Consider the following 19968-nt stretch of genomic DNA (forward strand, 5'->3'; position numbering starts at 1 on the left):
AATAAAGGTCTGATTGATAAAAAAGGTTGAGGTTGAGGGTGAGCTGCCGACAGTGGAAAGATATGGTGTGATTGATGAGTGAAGTATAATTAACAAACACACAAAACGACAGCGCATTCATTCATCGTTGCTGATGCCGTTTTGATGTATAAAAACAATCATCAGCAACACAAGATCCATTTTACACTCATCAATTAATTTACTAATGGTCGTGCCGTTCAATTCAACTGATAAACCTGTTCTTTTTTCTCCCGTGTTCTGTTGCATGTTGCATTGCATTGCTGGTGAAAGATGATTCAAGTTTTACATAAAACTAGTTTTTGTGACTTCATATAAAGTTGCACTCCTCATTTAACTATAAAATATTTACATTTTCTGATCTTTAAAAAAAGTTGTATCATTTCAAACGTAAAAGAAGTCCTTATCTTTAAATTTTTTAGCATATCCCATGACCTTTATCTCTGGTTGCGTGTTTTGTGGGTAACTATTATTTTCTCTATTATTCTACCATATATTTTTTAGTGAGATATATGTTTTAAGCCTTACTTTCTACTTGTTTTGTTTACATTTTGTTTGAACAAATCTCATGTGCCATTGTTGTAACTAAATCTAACAATAAGTAAGTAATCACGTAACATAAACCTCTTTTTTCCTCTCAGTTAAACAATGAAACAGTGTAATGTTTTTTTTTTTTAAATGAAGATGTGTGTCGGTAAATGAAGTGTTATGATGTTTTTGGAAGAGGTACGCAATTAATACGTACATAAGTATTGGTATTGGCATGTGACAGGGAGAATATATAGATATAGGTGTCAAAGAATAAAGAAGAGAAATGCTCCATTTTATGACTTAGGAACCTTCTTCTGCATTTCCTTTCCTTTCTTTCTGCTGTGTTGGGTCCATCAAATTAAGACCCCACACTCTTTCATCATCTTCTTCTACTTTCCGCGTTAACCACTTCATCTCCTAACACATTTCATTTTTTTTTTAACAAGACATGAAACCTGATTTTTTGTGAATACGAAGAAAATGTTACAATTTTTTTATAAATTTGAATAATGTTAACAGCATTGAATTCACAGTTAGATTAGGGTATTATAGTTTTGTCGTACATATTCTAAGATTGGGTTTCTTGGAGAATGACTCACTCCACCGTCATTCATGCATAATACGTGTACTTCCAAATTTTGTGCTGCTTGCTTTTTTCATAACGTTTTCATATTTGTATTTTTGACTTTCTCCATATCTATGCTGTATTTTTTTCTCCCTCAAAACAAGTGTAGAGTACTAAGTATACATTTTTCCTTTAAATTTTATAAGTACAATAAATTCCTTTACTTCTTGCTCAATAATTGACAAAATTGTTCGATCTTTCTCGTGGAGTTTGTTGGGATCTGAAAAAAGTTGCCTCCATAATTATTACTATGATACAAATTTGAGAGAGAAATATTCACAATATTGGCCAAACACAAAAACATAAACCATGTCCCAACCCAAACATCTTATCAAGCAAGTATTTTCAGTGTAATTATCATAAGGGTTAATGATTTTATCGCATGCCATATTCTAGCTATGATTTTGTTTTACGATCTTTCTATACAATAAATAAGCTGTTTTCGTATTCTATTCATTAACAAACACCTGTGTGTGTCGTAAAAAAAGGTTAAAATAATCCTTAAATGAACACTTTCAAATTTTCTGACTACTTATTTAAAGTATGTTCGGTTACGTATTTATTCTGTCTTCTCAATCTGATCTGATATGTTTCTTTCACCATGTCAAAGTTGTGTTTATGGGGCTATATCAAAATTCAATTGACAAAACGTAAGTTTAAAAAAATAATTAAACAGTATATATCCTTGAAATTATAATGTTGTTTAATTTTGTAATGTTATCTTACACCTTTTTTAGTGTTAAATATATCATGCTTCATGGTTAATTATTTTTCTAATGAAATCTCTAACTTAGAATTTTAAAATTGTAAGATAGAAAGTTCGAGTTTTCTTCATTGTTCTTTTATAGTTAATCTTATATATAATTAATAATAAAATAAAATTACATTTAATTAGATTTGCTTGAAGAGATGAAGTAAAAGTAATCCATGCAAGTGACACGGATAGAAAACCCAAGTTACAAGAGTTTATTTTAGTTAAAACTTATTTCGATAAAAAGTTAGGTAACATAATAACAAAAATAAAGTGGACTTTCTCAGTCAATATTAATAGCTATCTAAAGTCAAAATGGCTTTGTTTCTTGATAATGTCAGGATTATACATGGAATTTAAAGAAAAAATATTATATAAAATCATAAAATTTGAATTGGTGCAATTAAGATATTGTATGGAGAATGTTAAAGTAAATAGAAGGTTACACCAACACAAAAAATAATCGTCTTCATCAAACACTTGGATGGAGGCTTAAGTTAACAATGACAAGAGTAAGAAAACACACGATGCACACACATTTCAAGTCCAATCTGTCAAACTAAACGTTGGGCCGGAGGTAGTTGTCATGTGTCAAAACCACGTAATTTGTCCAGCAGCTATGAATTATCACATCTCTAGTTCAAAATAATCTTTTTTAACAAATTAGATTTATAACTGTTCCCTTTGTTTATTAGTCTTGTTCATGGGATTCCATGTGTATTAAACACACTGGGGCCCACCAGAAAAGCTACTAGAACCGGTTTATGAAATACCTCGGTTGCTCTGTACCAATTATTATCGCTGAACTTTTTTTCTGACATAATTATTTGATTGTGGGTAAACTTGAAAAAGCAGAAAAAAAGTGTTGCAAATTACAGAGGAAGAAGAAAGAGTGTTGTTGGTATTAAATGTGAAAGGCAGTACAAAAATGAATGAAAAAATAGTTTTAACAGCAAAAAAACATGTTTGTTTAATGCAAGTGGTGCTCCATAGGCAATTAATTAGACATGGTCCTGGTGCATGGAATCAGAATCCTTTTGCGCCTAATGGATGGAAGAATCGAAGAACCCAATATTTTTTACTTACACAGCCGACCAAGGCCCTTCTCTTCCTTAATTTACATCAAATTCCGAGTCAGATTAAGGGAGAAATTTATTATCGTCAACTTTTTCTTTAATTACACCATTTAACGCCATGTCTGAAACTAAGAAAAGGGTTAAATGAGTGAGTTTTCATTAATAGAGTATTAAATAGTAAGTGTATAAGGACAAATAAATATGAATACGAAAGCGGTAGTGGTCTAACAGTGTCGGTGCCTAATTAATGTGGGCTCAATAATGTTGAGAGAGTGTGGTGTTAAAGAAGAGAAATGGGTGTTTAGAAGATGATAAGATTTAAAATGAGCATGGTAAATGGCCTAACCTCTATGGATTGGTGAAAAAAGAGGAGAAGAAGAGTTGACATGTTAGCACGTGGAGAGCACATGGTGGGGGGTATTTGCTCATCCATCACTGACAAATGTGAAGAGGGCTACGTAGGAGAATAGAATAGTTTTCAAGAGACTATGTGTGTGTGATAGTAAGTAAGAAGAAAGGAAGTGGTGCTATCCAACCAACACCAACCTGTATTTTTTTCTCTCTCTCTCTCTCTCTCGGATCCTTTATATCAACCCTTTTTCGTTACCTTGAAGCTTCAGGGCTCACCTCGCATCAGCTCTCAGTCAGACACAAACACAAACACATAAGCAGCATTCGGAGTTACCTCTTTCTTTCTCTCTTATCTTATCAATGGATCGAATGGTTTCTCCGCCGGACACCAGCAAGAGCATAAAGCTGGAGAGATACAACAGCTACATAAGGAGAGTGAACAGCACCAAGCTGCTAAACGCCTCTTCCAAGCTCCTCTTCCGCGCCACCCTTCTCGTCGCCCTGATCCTCGTATTCCTCTTCACCTTCAACTACCCCCCCCTCGCCGACACCACCCACCGCCATCTCCACGCCCACTCCCACTTCCTCTCCTCCGCATTCGGCGCCTGGGAGAAGCAGGTGCGCCACTCCTCCACCCCGCGCCGCCCCAACGGCCTCACCGTCCTCGTCACCGGGGCTGCGGGCTTCGTCGGCAGCCACTGCTCCCTCGCCCTCAAAAGACGGGGGGACGGGGTGCTGGGTCTGGACAACTTCAACTCCTACTACGACCCCTCGCTGAAGCGCGCCCGCCAAGCAATGCTGGCCAAGCACCAGGTGTTCATCGTGGAAGGGGACCTCAACGACACGCCCTTGCTCCGGAAGCTCTTCGACGTCGTCGCCTTCACCCACGTCCTCCACCTCGCCGCCCAGGCCGGCGTCCGCTACGCCATGCAGAACCCCCAGTCCTACATCACCGCCAACATTGCAGGCTTCGTCAACCTTCTCGAAGTTGCCAAATCCGCCAACCCCCAACCCTCCATCGTCTGGGCTTCCTCCAGCTCCGTCTACGGCCTCAACACCCAGAATCCCTTCTCGGAGCTCCACCGGACCGACCAACCCGCCAGCCTCTACGCCGCCACCAAGAAAGCCGGGGAGGAAATCGCCCACACCTACAACCACATTTACGGCCTCTCCCTCACCGGCCTCCGCTTCTTCACGGTGTACGGCCCCTGGGGGAGACCCGACATGGCCTACTTTTTCTTCACCAAAGACATCCTCCAGGGGAAGACCATCGACGTGTACGAGACCCAGGACGGGAAGCAGGTGGCGCGTGACTTCACCTACATCGACGACATCGTGAAGGGGTGCCTGGGGGCTCTGGACACCGCCGAGAAGAGCACCGGGAGCGGTGGGAAGAAACGTGGGCCGGCCCAGTTGAGGATTTACAATCTGGGCAACACCTCACCGGTCCCGGTGGGGAACCTGGTCTCCATTCTGGAAGGGTTGCTGAACACGAAAGCGAAAAAGCACGTGATCAAGATGCCCTCGAACGGCGACGTCCCCTACACACACGCCAATGTGAGCCTGGCCTTCCGCGATTTCTCTTACAAACCCACCACCGACCTCCCCACCGGCCTCCGCAAGTTCGTGAAATGGTACGTCGGTTATTACGGACCCCAACTCAGGCCCAAAAGGGAATCTCGTCTTGACAACTGATGCCTTCGCCACGTCATCATCATCATCATCTCCATCTTCATCTTCATCTTCCTTAATTATTGCTGTCATTCTTTTTGTTAATTATTTTCCGTGGACCCAAATGTTGGTGTGGCAACTATACATATATAAATATCTGATGGTATAGATGAAGGACATAAATGTGAAGGAAAGGAACACAATAGCAAGTGTCTCACTGTATGTATGTATTGTGTAGATCTGTATCCAAACCTAAACCAAAGAGAATCAGGCTTGTAATAATGGCTGGTGGGCTCTGCCACAAAGGTTGCAGATCTCTCCCCTTCTTTATCAATATATTTTCATTTCACACCTTTCATTCAATTACCTCTTTCTTCTTTTCTTTTTATTCAACTGCTTTTTCTTCTTTCTGCATACATCTTATTCAAATTCAACACTAACATGCTTCCTTGTCCAAGTAGTTAAACATCTCTTCTTCTGATTTAAATTTTAGTTAAGAAGTAACTGTGACTGTGTCACATTATTGTAGTTTGTTTCTGGTTATAACCAAGTATTTCGTAAAAAACAACAACATTTCTTAATATAAGTACCATTGTCATTCTCAAGTTGTAAAGTTTTAAAGTTCTTTATTCCCAGGTCCCAATCCAAAGAGGCATTGTGGGCACCATGGACATTTCACTTCTTTCTTTATTTCTCCATGACAACACGAATACAATTTTGGAATTTACTGTTTATGAACAAATACCGTAATTTAGGTGCAACTTTCATAAGAGAACGCGTTTAGTTGTGTTACAAGTTAAAGACTTGCGGCTTCAAAAAAAAGCATAATTATTGCAACTCTGAAGGCCTTTTGGTTGTCGTTGGCCACTAAGTCAAGATTTTGAGAATCCAATTAAATAATTACGATTCCCTCTGCCCTTTAATTCTATGTTTGCTACTTATTTACTACTACTCATTATTTTCATCTACATTAATGCTATTATAGTAAACTGTTTAGGGCTTATGAGAGTGAAGTTGGTGTAGCTTTAACCCTAAACCTAAAAAACCCAAAAGTGAACAATTCACATGTAGAAATTTCCTTCATTAACTAGTTGCAGCACACTAAAGACTTGTGTGTGTGTGAGTGTGTCACAAGCTTCTTGTCTTGTAGAGCTGTAAATTGGATGGTGTATGCATTCACTTCACACGGCGATTGCCTCTTGAGAAATGGAACAATGATATGTATGCAATGTTTGACCAAATGGAAAAAGAAAAGATTTTTGGGTGGAAATGGGATAATTTGAATGGTAGACGAGGCCAATACGCGTAGACTGCAACCTGGTTTAATATTCTTCCTCTGTTACTGCCATTGCCAACTCATTTCTCACGTGTCATCATTTCATCCCTTGTAATGCTAACTTAACTGATTAATCCCTGCATTCTTCCATTGTTAGATTGAACATCACATACCTAATAATTCAGCTAAAGTGGAGTTGGTGAGCTTCAAGTTAGGGAAGGATCAACCGAGAAAGATAGTCCAACCAATGAAGGAGTCAAGAATTTGTGTCTCTTTGTATTAGATCTGATCTAGTTCACAACAACCCATGTCTTCAAATTGTGTTCAGTTAAATATAATATGATATACATTTAGAAAGCTTGGAACTTTTTTTCCGAATAAATCAAAAGAGTTAGGGATTACACATTGTGTCTTTGGTACTGTATCTAACAAAGTTGACCACCGGAGTCTTCAAAATCTCATTAAACTAGTAATGTTTTTTATTTGTTTAAAGTGTGAAATTTGTACACCGACAGTCCATGCCTGGTACATCATTAAAATAAATCTGTATCAAAATTTGGGATTAAGGATTTCTCATGATCCACCATGGTGATAGTTAAAATTGATTTTATTGAAGGGAAAAACATGATTTTGTTATTTTTATTTAATTCTGAAATTAAAAGGAAAAGGGTGGCATGGATCCTACTAGAAGGTAGAAGTAGAGGGACAGAGAAATGGTCGTCTATGCAGTTAATGTCAATGGAATGTTTCCTCTTTCTGTTATTTTAATGTGTAAGTATAAGGGGACCAATTAACAGAAAAGTCAGGAATAGTTTACCTTCATAAAATATAAGTTTGAAAATTTGCTAAGATACCGAACTTGGTTGCATAATGCATGCATGATATATGTACACTATTATATTTTTTATGAATATAATCACTGCATAAAACAAAACTCGCGAATTTGGTTTTGATTAGATTTAAAAGAATAACTGTTACTACAAAAACAACTCCCTTCTTATTTTTAAATTATAAATTAAAAAAAATGCTGTATTGTGAAATCATTTGCTACTGTCACACAGCCTAAGACAAAAGCTGTGTGCACTGGGAAGGGATGAAGAGTGTGTGTTGAATTGCAGAGTTTAAGCAAACAGAGAAAAAAAAAAATAGTGTTGGGTTTGTATGGTTGTGATGTGATGTTGATACAAGAGGACAAATTTTTCAATTGAGAGGGAGAAAGACACTCCACCATCAATGTTGTGCAAGTGCTATTTCAGTGAAAAAATTGACGTGATCCATATCTTTCGTTAACGCATAACACAACAATAACAATAGGGACATAAGCACATGCCCCCCACCTTAGGGTCACCGACACTCACCGGACATTCCATCCACGAAAATTATTTTATTACCATATTTAAAAAGATCTTCGTAGAAACTTTGTTCAACTTCGTACAAATTGTGAACTAAAAACTCATTAAAAATTACTTTCAGTTTTTTGAATGAATTTTCTAATAATTTTTGTTCAAGGGAGTTATATTAACATTTTCTTGGAAAATGGGTGTTAATAAATCAATTAGGGTTGAAGAAATTATTTCTTCAATAAGCTTTGGTAAGAATGGGTGTTAATAAATCAATTAGAGTTGGAAAAATAATTTCTTCAATAAACTTTGGTAATTAATGGGCATTTGTCTTCAAAACGTAGAAAACTAAGTCACCATGTCACAAAACATCATAGTAAAATCATAAGAAAATGTTTGCTAATATACTATTATTTGCGTTTCAGTGTTCACAGATAAAAACTAAAATTTTAATATTATTCAAAGCATACCTATTCTCTCTACTTCTATTTCCTCATATTCCAGTATCCATCCCCAACATAAAATTGATAAACTCAGTTATACAAGTAAAACATGCCATACATACATACATATAAATAAATTTATGTTGAAAATATCCCTATTTCACATACTTGTTTTCGTCGTTCTATCCTTATTAATATTATAAGTATTACCATTATCCTTCCACAACCAATCAAATCTACAATACTCATACTTCCAATTTTATTTCATATTATACAAAATAACCACTCAATCCATGTCATTTAGGTTTTTAGCAGTAGATACTACCTTACCAAGAGTCTAATGTTAATCCCATGTACACCAAATTCTCAAAATGCACAAGAACACATCCATTATATTTCCACTAGTTAAAATAATAATTCTGTTCTATTAACTTACAAGAACACCATTTTATTATATGAACAGTGATTAAGAAAAGAAAAACATCTATTGATACATCCATGTTCGCCACACAAATAATAATGATAGTGTTTGGACAGTAACGATCCTGAAGATTTTAATGCCCTTGAGTGGGCTCGGTGATTTTTAAGGCCCAAATAAATCAACCCATAATTGAAAACTAATGAGAAATCCAACCCCTTGATTGATCGAAACAGACATCACATAAAGGTAGTTAGAATAACGAAACTAATAAGAAATGTTACCGAAGAAAACACGGCATTCCACTGATTATACTAGCTAAATCGAAGTTCTTGGCATAAACATTAAATCTCAAAACTAAGCACGATCCCCAGAAAAAAAAAATTGGATCACCAACCGCCACCGCCACCACCATAACCACCTCCACCTCCACCGCCGTTACGAGAAGCATAACCACCACCGCCATAACCACCACCGCCGCCAGATCGAGGTCCAGAAGGTTTATCATTTGCGTAAGATACCCTGATGCTTCGCCCATTTAGATCCTAAAGAACCACCATAGCAAGTCAGTCAACTAGCAATGACTATGACAACAAAGTTAAATATAAACAGAAAAGCATTCTTACCTGCCCGTCCATTGCAGACAGTGCCGAACTTGCAGACTCATCACTGGAGAAGTTGACAAATCCAAATCCCCTCGATCTACCAGTGTCTCTATCAGTTATAACCCTTGCTGTGAAACAGACCAGCAAGTGTAAGTAAGCCAGAACCAAAAGTAGGGACCAGGCTCACATTTTTCAGTGCTGGCAAACTCGACTTTTCTAATGTTTTATTCCAATTTCGCAAATAACCAAACCAGTAAACCAGTAAATTTTCTCTTAAAAACCGTCACCACAATATGGCATTCTGCAACATACTCCAAAAATCTAATGGTGCATCAATTGTCAATAAAAGATAGAAAAAATGGCAAAAGGCCGAAACTCTGCTTCTGCCATATGGCGTCTTAGTGGAAGTTGGACCACAATGGAGTCAGGATAACAGATTGGAGAGGACTTCATCCATACCATTGTGCTATACCGGCTGCTACTAAGAACTATGCATGTTATAATGAAACCGACTAAAACTAGATAACATATAGTAAACCCACGCTAACAGGTGACTCTGTTACTAAAATGGAACCACCAGATAACAACAACGAAAGAAGCCGAACTCACCCTCAACCACGTCTCCAAAACTAGCAAATGCGTCCCTAAGAGACTGGTCATCAACTCCGTACGAAAGGCCTGAATTATCAAAAGACCAAACCAATAGAAACATACAAAAATTAGCATCAACTACGTAGTTTGTATTCATCACAATCTTTGCAACAGATGTCAATACCTCCAATGAAAAGCTTGCTTGAAGACATGCAGCGAATATAATTAAGCATGGATGCAACAGGTGCTTGTGTGCTGCCAGCAGCACCCTGCCTCAAGACATTTCCAACCCTATTACAGAAGGCCATTATGATTGTTGCCTGAGTTCCTGAAACCAAAAATAAGACCAGTAAGGTGACGATCGCTAGTATAAAAATACATGATCATGGTAATCACAACACAACAACCGATTAACAGAACTCTAAAATGTTATATAGACCTCACTTTTCAAAATCCAACACAACTTTTGTGGTCTCGTTTAAGGCATTATAATCTCCATATGCCAAACGCAGAAAACTCAAACGCAAAGAAATCAGAAACCTTAAAAAAGAACATAGTGATGACAGAGCATCTATTCTTCTCAGTGACCAAGTAACATGATAGTTGCTAAAAGCATCAACCTAAAATTCAAATAAGCATACTGGCACCTGAACGGCAGTGGGAAATCCGAAAAACGAATGAAAAACCCGTGAACCCACCCAAAACTCCAAGGAAACGATCAACACGAATGAACAAAAATTAGGGAAATGAGAAAAGAACATAGAAGTGAGGGGGATAAATGCATAAAAATAATAGGGTTTAAGGTTAAAATAGACGAAGAATGAAGAAGAAAAATACCGAATGGAAGAGGGAAGAGCAATGCGGCTGGCTAGGGTTTAAGATGAAATATCAGAGTGGTGGCTATGAAAATATCTCCTTCTTTATAAACTGAGTGAAGGGTAGTACAGTCCAGAATCAATCCTCTGCATCTAACTCTACTTTTTAAAAACTACAACCGCTTCTATTACTCTACTTTCATTTCATTTCTTTTCTTTTTCTTCCTTCACTTTCATCGCCTTTACTTTGGGATCCAGCTTTTTATTTTTCTGAACCAGCACAGTACCAAATAATTTAGCCGTTAGCAAAAAAATGGCCAAATCTGTTGCCAGATTTTTATACTTAAAAACAAAAGAAAATTGTAGTTTTTTTTTTCTTTTTCAAATGATCTGTTTGTTAAATAATTAGTATCAGTAATAGAAATTGTATTTGTTAAATTAATATCAAATTTTGTTGTTTAATTTATTTTTCATAAAAAAGTGTTCTTATTAATATCGGTTAATATACAAATTTAATAAAGTACACGTATAAAGTAAAGTCAAAATTGTTTTCTATAATAAATAATTAAATTTACAAATTAATATCGAAAATAATTAAATAATTTATTGTTATTTTTTCTATTTATTACTAATTGACAATATGAACCATTTTAGTAGTTTTTTTTTCGAATTTTGGCATAAAATTTAATTTTTTATTTAATATTGAAAACACAAATGTTTATGAGATGAGAGAAAAAATTTGATGGGGGTGCAAAAGTAATTGTCATGAGCCGAACTACACAGAATTATGATCCAAATCTTAGCCTAGCCCAAAATCCAGTTGCACAAAAACCAACAACCACTTAGAGTTTGAACAATCACAACCAAATACTGAGGACATTGATAGTGAGTCTAATTCTACTACACTCATAGGAAGAATTATTAAACTTAGAAAGCTCTTATATTACATTTTAACCTAGTTTATAAGTAGGATCCTTTGTCATGATAGAAATCTTTTTGTGGTATTATAAAGGAGGTGTGTCACTCTTTAATGAAGCTACCCAGTGTAAATATTGTTTCTGTAAACAAAACTCTTTCAAAAATATCTTGAATTTATTTATTATCTTTTGTTAATTTATTTTCCTTTTGACATCAATATTTGTAAATTTATAAGTAGCTCATAGAATGTAAAATTCAAAATGTATTTTTTAAAATGCATTTCAGATTATGTATTATTTTTAGTGGTTATGTAGCATTTGATTGAATGTTCACGGTTTTAATTGGTGGGTTTGAATTTTAGTTCAAAATACACTTAAGTCAAACATATAAAAATATGTATGCGTTTGATTCGACTTGTACATAAAAATATCACTTAAACTTAATCAATATTTTGTTATGATTAAATGTTTTTTCCATAACTTTGTTACAAATTATTCTTATACATAAGTTTTGGTAGTGTTTATTATGATTATTTTGAGTCTCATGATATTTGAACCATGCTTGAGTATATCATTCAACAGTGTAATCACGTTACTATGAGATTGATCATATTTTATGTTTTGTTTTTTCTAGTGCTTATATAAGGTGGAAGAATTGTTCGAAAGTTTAGTGAACTTAATGTGATTTTTTTTCTCATTTTCTTAAATTAGGAAATACATCTTTATTTATTTATTTATATTTTACTGTTTTGATTTTTATGGTCTATTAGTAATAAAGCTTAAGTCACACTTTTAACTTTAATATTTAGTTGAATTTCTACGATCTTATTATAATAATTGAATGGGTGTAAAGATTTAAACAATGTACACAAATTAGTCGCGGCCCTAAAATTGTGTTATCATTATTGAATAGTATTTTCATGTTGTTAAGAATCCAAGTGTGAGTTTAAGTCTTACATTAGTAGAGTAGAGCACTATATAAGTATAAAGATCCATAAACTCATTATCTTAATATGTTGGATTGAGAGTAGTGTCAATGTTTGATGTGATTGAACTCAGATCTCATTAATATCAATGTCTAATATCGAAAGTCTTTCTAACAAAAATTCCATTTAATTTTATTATATAATATATTTCCTTTAATTTTAATATATATATATATATATATATATATAATTTTACCACTCGAAATTATTCCATAATAAATTTTGAATATATTATTTTATCTATCAAAATTATTTTCTAGATGAGCATGAACAAAATATTTGAATTAATCGATCATGTATCAAGACCAATAATTAATCTACTACTATGTCCTAATCTTTTAGAATTGAATGCTTAACTTAAAAATTCATTTTACAACAGACTTGCCAAAATCTTTAATAGATAAGGAAGAATCAAATAATTGATTTTGATTAGTCTGGACTGATTTATCAAGTCATGTTCTTCGTAGGAGCCATGCATCTGATCCGAGTGTGTGTGTGTGAATTTATTTGGCATTAGAAGGAACGAGTGATCCATGTGCGATACAAGTTTGTGTGGTGACACTGCTGCATAAGAGACAAAAAGGAAGAAAATAGGATGAGCCAGTGGTGTTCCACCATATCCTCCTTCTATTCCATTCGGATAATCTGCCATAAACATTCCACAAAAATTTCTTATCAACCTTTATTTTTCAAATAAATAAATAAACCAGAACCTCGATCAAAATAAATTAACAAAAGGACTGAGCAAAGGACTGAGGTGAGCCTCACTCTGTTACGCATTAATTGATTCATTAATTAATTCATAATTTATAACTAAACACACACACATTTGATGGAATCAGAGACGCGTGTTAATCTGGATTCACTGCTTGTGTAGGATGATTGCGGCTAATGTTTGATTTATGTATTTCGTGATCGATCGCCAGTATGAGAATGTTGCCTGTTTGCTCAGCCACCCCGAGTTATTCCACGTCTTCCCAGGTCAATTCCTACCCACTAATTTTCGTTCTTCTTACTTCACCATTCTTACGTACCCATCGATCAAAATTCTCAATTCAGCCATGGGAACCATGTTTTTATGAAATACTCTACTTTTATTTATCTGGGTGTTTCAGGAATAATTTGTCACTTCTGTTATCTCTGTGGTTTTAGTTTTTGTTTACTTGAAACACGTAACCTCGTTCTTGCAGATTCCCTTGTTTGGGGGATTGCTTCCCAATCGGAAAGATCCCGAAAGCAGACTTGTGGTTGAAGAAGGCGTGCATCTGGCTTCGCAAAATGGAGCTTATTCACTCAGAAATTCATTTGCAGTGCGTGCTGCTTCAAAGACGGTCTTGGATGGTCTTTCTTCTACAAGTGAACCGGGGCGATACCTTACAAGCACACGGGGTTATTCACCACTGATAACCGACGGACATCATTCACTGAGGCACATGGAAAGTTATCATTTATCCACTGTGCCAGAGGGATTAGTGGCCATTGCAGAAGAACAGTCCACTGAGGGATCTACTACATTAGTGACACCACCACAACCAGAAACACTATCAATTACTGATATAATACCAGAGAATTTTGCCCCAAGGCCTAGTTCAATTAATGTGGACAATGAATCATTAGCCAGTACAAAAGCAAGTGTTGGGGACTTTTTTGCTGGAATCAGTGACTCATTCAAGGCCTCAGTCAATCAGGGAGAAAATGCTTTACGAAGCTCACTAGATACAGTCACTTCTTTTGCAGATTCTGTTGGTAAAACTGCTACTAAATCTGTTGATAATGCTTTTGGTAAGGCATTTTCTGCTGTTGATCAAACAGGAGACATAGCAAACAATAAACTCACTAGCTTTTCAAGTGGGTTGAGTGGAATCACAAATAAAGCACCTGCTGTGGTTATTGATGTGTTGCGCCGCGCAATTGTGGTAGTAGAGAGTTCCCTGACAAGCGGGGCTTCGTATGTTGTCTACCTATATGGGTCAGCCAAGGATCTCCTTCCAGCAGAGATTAGGGACACAGTCAATGTATATGAAGTTAAAGCAACAGAAATCTTGAGGCCTGTTGGCTCTGCAACACAAAGGGTAATTTTACTGAATAACAGAAGATTCGATAAGATCCTTTACTCTCAACTTTACCTGATTCATAGTCTTCACTTTACTACAGAAGTTATTTGCTCTTACTGGTGGTTGAAATATTTTGAATCCAAGTTCTCAACATGCTGTTTCGTTTCACAAACATTTTAACTTTGATGAATGTTTCTAGTCTATTTATGCATTGAACAATTTATGCTCCATCCGTAGATATACACGGGTGTCTACTCATTGGAGAAGACTTTTGGCTTGGATCCAAATGACCCAATTATTCCATTTTTTGTTCTTGTAGGCTCTTCAGCCACATTATGGTATGTGAATTTTCCTTCCTCAAAAGTAAATTTTGTTGTTTACGTATTGGATAATAACATTTCCGTAAAGAAACGCTATCGGTAATAGATTTCATAGATATGCAGGGCCTTTTATTGGTTGTGGAAATATGGAGGGTATTCAGGAGATTTGTCCCCTAAATCAGCTTTGGAGCTTTTGTCTGAGGATGCAAAGGCTGCACTTATTGATGTCCGCTCTGAGGCAAGTTACGATTAACTTTTCTGGCTTTTATTCGTAGCAGGAAAAAAAGTTGTATAATTCATGAACCACCTTGCGTTTTGATGCCCATTCCAATTTTGGTCAACACTTCTTCCTAATTTGAACAATGGTTTCCTCATATTTTGAATGTTTTCCTTGAATTAGTTTGGCTAGCTATTTTGATTCCAAGTTTGACCGATGAAGTCACTGCTCCTTTTTTCCTCAGGAATTGCGAGAAAAAGATGGCATTCCTGATCTCCGACGAGCTGCTCGGTTTCGTTATGCAAGTGTAACTCCTCTTGAGGTTGGTTTAAAGCACAGTAATGTTTAAAAAATGTGATTGGAATTGTTGTGGTACACCTTATCTTTTTTAAAGGGAACAAATTCAGAATATTGGTCTCTTGTTAGATAGATTAGCAACTAATTTATAATCTTTCTACTGCTACATGACATTATGCAATTGTCAGGTTGATGGTTCCATACGCAAGTTGTTGAAGAGTGGTAGAGACCTTGAAGATTCCTTGATTGCTGTTATTATTCGAAATTTGAAGACTGTTAAGGTGTTTATCTTTGTATCTTGGAATAAGATCTATAGTTCTGAATAAAATTAGTAGAAAGTCCATGGGATAACCCTAGAAAAATATTCCTCTTTTGGATTTCTTCTACTTGACATTCTTTGCAAAATGGTATATTATACCCACCCTTCTATTTCTCTCTCTATTTAATGAGGTGAACGTATACTTTTCACACGTGATTAGAAGTCGGCATGAAAAATTATGTCTTCAAATCTTATTTTCTCTGGCCTATAGGACAGTTCCAAGGTTATAGTGTTGGATGCTGATGGTACTCGTTCTAAAGGCATTGCAAGATCCTTGAAGAAGATTGGGGTCAAGGCAAGTCTTTTATACCTGCTGAGATATTGCTGCAAAACTACTGATATGTTACATAAAATTCTTGGCTGAGTTTAACTTTGTACTGCGAGTTGTGGCATCTAGGTTGGGAATATCAGTTTACTCTGCTTCCTTATCTGACATAGAATCCTTCAATTTGGCATTTGTATTTAAAGGTTGGGGTTGAAGAGTTTTCTCATCATGGGGGAAAAAGTAAGATAATAGTAGAGAAAAATTCCAGCAAATGTACTCCTACTATTCCACATAACTTAAGTCTTTGTTTGTGTATGCTTGATTTCAACATTAGCGGTATCTTTATCGATAATATCAAATATAACATGATAGTTTTGGATGAAAATGGATTGAAATCATATTGTGAAGTTAAAATGTGATGATTTATGACCTAGTTCATGATACTCCAGTAGATGACACGAGGTTTTGATTGCTTGAAACTGTAAATGGAAAGAAAAATGAATTTGATTGAATTCAAGTTGCCCTGATTTGTATGTTCAAACTAATAGTTCGTCCTTCCTTGTCAACACAAATGTCAATTGTCAGAAATAATAGACAGAGACAGCTTTTGATTCAAGTATCTGTGCTTTAGTGTGGTGGTTTGTGTTGCCCAGGTTGACTAACAGATATATTCTGCACAGTCCATTTAAGCACCAACTTTGATATCAAACATACAGTGGAGTATCATAAAATTAACAACCTTTGTATGATATTACAGAATACGTTCTTGGTTCAAGGCGGCTTTCAGTCTTGGATGAAAGAAGGTCTCCGCATCAAAGAACTCAAACCTGAGACTGCACTTTCCATACTCAATGAGGTATTCACCAAACTACTATTATTTTATTACCGTAAGTAACCAAAAATAATGGGATGAAAACTCTACCGGATTAGGTGATGGTGCTGCTATTTAGGTGCTTGAGCTAGGAGTTTATGCTCCTTGTTGTAAATTAATATTTGCCTAAAGGCCTAAAATCACCGAAATGATTTCTAAAGCAAGCGATTGGTTAGCTACCTTTAGTTATTCATCTTCCAGTTCCATTGTCTTCTGAATGTTAATACAGAATGTGCAACAATCTATGATTTTGCACATCATTTTAGTAAACTTTAAAGTAGTCTCATGGAGTCATGGCATATTTTTTGGAAGTTTATCAAGATTGCAGTTTCTTTATAAATCTTGCTTTAGGACAAATGAAGTGAAACCTATATATTTCTAATCCTGTAATTGCTTATTTCTGATCTTGTATCAATCAATTAAGATTTTTTCCAGCATTTTTTCAATTTATTCTCATAAAACTTCATCTTGTGTGTGTGCCGGCTACAAAGCCATAAATAGAACCTGAAATTTAAGAAAGGTTAGAAGACTGAGAGGAAGTGAAAGAATGCATATGTGATGAGAGATCAAATGACAAAAAAAAAATAATACTCCTTTCAAGGGTTTCCCCTTCAATAAAGGTTTTCCCTTTCAGCTAGTGCTGGTTTCTCCAATATTGCCAATTTAGAAGGAATCCTCTTTTACCCCTCCTACTGTCCAAGCTAGCTAACTAACATATTCTTTCACTTCTCATTATGACCTAATTAGGTAACTACTCTTACTGCTTTGTGTTGTCCTGGGCTCCATATATGTTCCGTGTTTATGATTTCATTGTGAAGGCATGTAAAAGTTTAAAAGAGAAACTTTAGCTTGATCATATATGCTGGGTTGTTATTGATGCCCGTGCCTTTTGGTACATTTACAGGAAGCAGAAGCAATTCTGGAGGAAGTTAGTCCTTCTCCTTGGCAACTATTAGGTTATGGTACGGTAAGTGGCAATTTCTTTAATGACATCTGTGTGATTTTCCAACTGTTATTTGTCAATCTGGCTGGCTTTCTTAAGTTAAGTATCAGTCAATGTATTATGAGGTTCATTTTCTTTTGTAAAATGATATATAGAACACCCCCTAATGGTAGAAAACAGTATTTGCGGGAAAAACAATTGATAGCAGTTTCTAGTTATTTATTTTTTCTGTCACTATAACATTTTCAGAATTCTACCTATTGCTGCTTGAGTATGTATCTAACTGAATATTCCTAAGTAATAGACAGTAATCTTGAATATTGTCTACTTCCTTAATACCAATAAGGAATATTTTCTTCCATATCTTTATTTGATTTGGAAATGATTGATTACATGATTGTATTCAATTTTATTATCTGCTAATAAATGCAACAACTTTTGGTTCAGGCACTTGTTGCAGGGCCGTATGCATTATTAGGTGCGTGCATGTTCTTTCACAAACTATCAATTTGCTGAGAATTTTAAATTTTAAATTTTGGGTTGCATCAAGGTTGTAGATTTCCTTTTAATATGTACCTCTGCATATATATATATATATATATATATATATATATATATATATATACTACAAACATAGGTTTTTGTGAAGCTTATTAGTGATTAATCAAAATTTTCTTGCACTATGTTTTAAGAGGTTATGTTGTTTATGCAAATTCATTTTTGTTTTAATAGCTTAAACTGAAGTTAAATACATCATGCACAAGTAATTTCACGTCTATGATCTTTTTATGAAAAACTTCTATCACTTTATTGTTCATCATCCTCGTGCGGGATGAGGTTTTTCTTAGTTATCCTGATCTGACAAAGAACATCATATTGTCACAGAGTGGGAGAAGACATTACAGTTAATTGGTGCATTTGGTCTCGGTTTGGTATGTTCATTTTCTTTCAGCTAGTGCTTTTCAATCAAATTGTTTCTTTTAGAAGTTTCACTTATGTTGGAAATCATACGGTGGACACATAACGTGTGTACTGGGAAATTCTTATATTCTATCATATTTTATAGTCACTTGGTCAATCAATGATTTTCCATTTCCTCACAAATGGTTTACTGTATATTCACCAGACCATCTATTTGCGGGTTTCTTCATATGAAAACGCTGAAGATCTAAATCAAGATGTGAGGTAAGTATACTTAATGATGGATATTTGGTCATAGAATCATGAAAAGAGTGTTTAACTAATTTAAACATTATATTATGACCACGACATATATTTTCTGTTTGTTTCAAGTTACCTTAATATTAAGTCGAAGGTCTGTCAAAAATTCTTTATGTTCTGTTCTGAACTATTTGGTATATATGGTGAATCATGTTAACTTAATTTGTCATTTCTCGGACAAAAAAGTCAATGATTTTATACATGTGAAATGATAAAAAAATGTATTTGTATTTATACATGGAAATAGCCGCTAGCAAAAAGAGTAGTTTCTGTATCCCTTTGCATTTTTACTTTTTCATCTGTTATTAAATTTGATCTCATTGTTTTGTTTTCTTCTTCAAAGGTTGTTGCTTTCTCCTGTTAGACTTGGAGCTAAAGCATTTTCATGGGCTGCTGGAAAATTAGAATCAAATGGCTTAGGATTACCTACATCACCTTCCTCATTAGATGTTCAGAATCGGGTGTTGCAGGCTGCCGCAAAACATGAATCTCAACCATCTGAGAGTGAAGGTAACCAAGATCCTGTTTCTGAACCGACAGTTCCTCTCAATCAGAATGTATGAGACCATTCCAGACCGTCATGTGCTAACATGAAAAGCAGAACAGAGAGATTAGTATGGTCACAGCAATTTAACTTAATGACTGAAAAGTTAGCAAGTTCACACTATCCAACCTTTTCCAAACACTGTCCTGCACCGAAACTCAACTCTGCCCTGCCTGTAGGCATTTTGAAAATATCGGAAAAAAAATCTCAACTCGCAAGGATGATTATGTTTGATTTGTTGCATGCCATGCCTCAAGTGCTTGGTAAAATTTCTACGGTCAAAATAACAAGAATGTAACTATTTGCAATTTGTAGTAAAAATATGTGGTGCTGTAACTTATATCCACTTCTCGCAAGGATTAGGAACATGTGTACAATTTTTTTTTTTTTTGGAATTATATTTAAATTCTGAACATATGTTATTGATGGATTATATTTTCAGGAAATTTTATTACTTTCATAGACTAACGTGATAAAGTTACATATTTTAATAAATTAAAAAG

At 35.3% G+C, this 19968-nt stretch overlaps 3 protein-coding genes across 4 annotated transcripts; 2 read left to right on the forward strand and 1 right to left on the reverse strand.

Moving 5' to 3' along the window:
- Positions 1 to 3349: 3349 nt before the first annotated feature.
- Positions 3350 to 5386, forward strand: LOC114183646 (UDP-glucuronate 4-epimerase 6). Its single transcript, XM_028070732.1, has one exon. The coding sequence runs from the start codon at positions 3713 to 3715 to the stop codon at positions 5045 to 5047; it is 1335 nt and encodes a 444-aa protein (XP_027926533.1). The 5' UTR covers positions 3350 to 3712; the 3' UTR covers positions 5048 to 5386.
- A 3306-nt stretch (positions 5387 to 8692) lies between these two features.
- Positions 8693 to 10747, reverse strand: LOC114193897 (glycine-rich RNA-binding protein 2, mitochondrial-like). Of its 2 annotated transcripts, none has more exons than XM_028083917.1 (5): positions 10534 to 10747; positions 9881 to 10024; positions 9715 to 9783; positions 9127 to 9233; positions 8693 to 9045 (listed from the first exon to the last, which is right to left on the reverse strand). In XM_028083917.1, the coding sequence occupies exons 2-5, from the start codon at positions 10002 to 10004 to the stop codon at positions 8890 to 8892; spliced, it is 456 nt and encodes a 151-aa protein (XP_027939718.1). In that variant the 5' UTR covers positions 10005 to 10024; positions 10534 to 10747; the 3' UTR covers positions 8693 to 8889. The 2 variants fall into 2 exon arrangements, with proteins under 2 accessions (XP_027939718.1, XP_027939795.1); XM_028083994.1 differs by lacking the exon at positions 10534 to 10747 and adding an exon at positions 10344 to 10506.
- Positions 10748 to 12979: 2232 nt separating this feature from the next.
- Positions 12980 to 19911, forward strand: LOC114185291 (calcium sensing receptor, chloroplastic). The gene is made up of 14 exons (XM_028072944.1): positions 12980 to 13171; positions 13290 to 13395; positions 13605 to 14486; positions 14706 to 14806; positions 14912 to 15026; positions 15250 to 15327; positions 15491 to 15583; positions 15833 to 15916; positions 16644 to 16742; positions 17662 to 17724; positions 18148 to 18178; positions 18586 to 18632; positions 18827 to 18885; positions 19265 to 19911. The coding sequence occupies exons 2-14, from the start codon at positions 13342 to 13344 to the stop codon at positions 19482 to 19484; spliced, it is 1926 nt and encodes a 641-aa protein (XP_027928745.1). The 5' UTR covers positions 12980 to 13171; positions 13290 to 13341; the 3' UTR covers positions 19485 to 19911.
- Positions 19912 to 19968: the final 57 nt, after the last annotated feature.

Source organism: Vigna unguiculata, chromosome 1 (genome assembly GCF_004118075.2).
Source record: "Vigna unguiculata cultivar IT97K-499-35 chromosome 1, ASM411807v1, whole genome shotgun sequence".
Taxonomy (NCBI): Eukaryota; Viridiplantae; Streptophyta; class Magnoliopsida; order Fabales; family Fabaceae; genus Vigna; species Vigna unguiculata.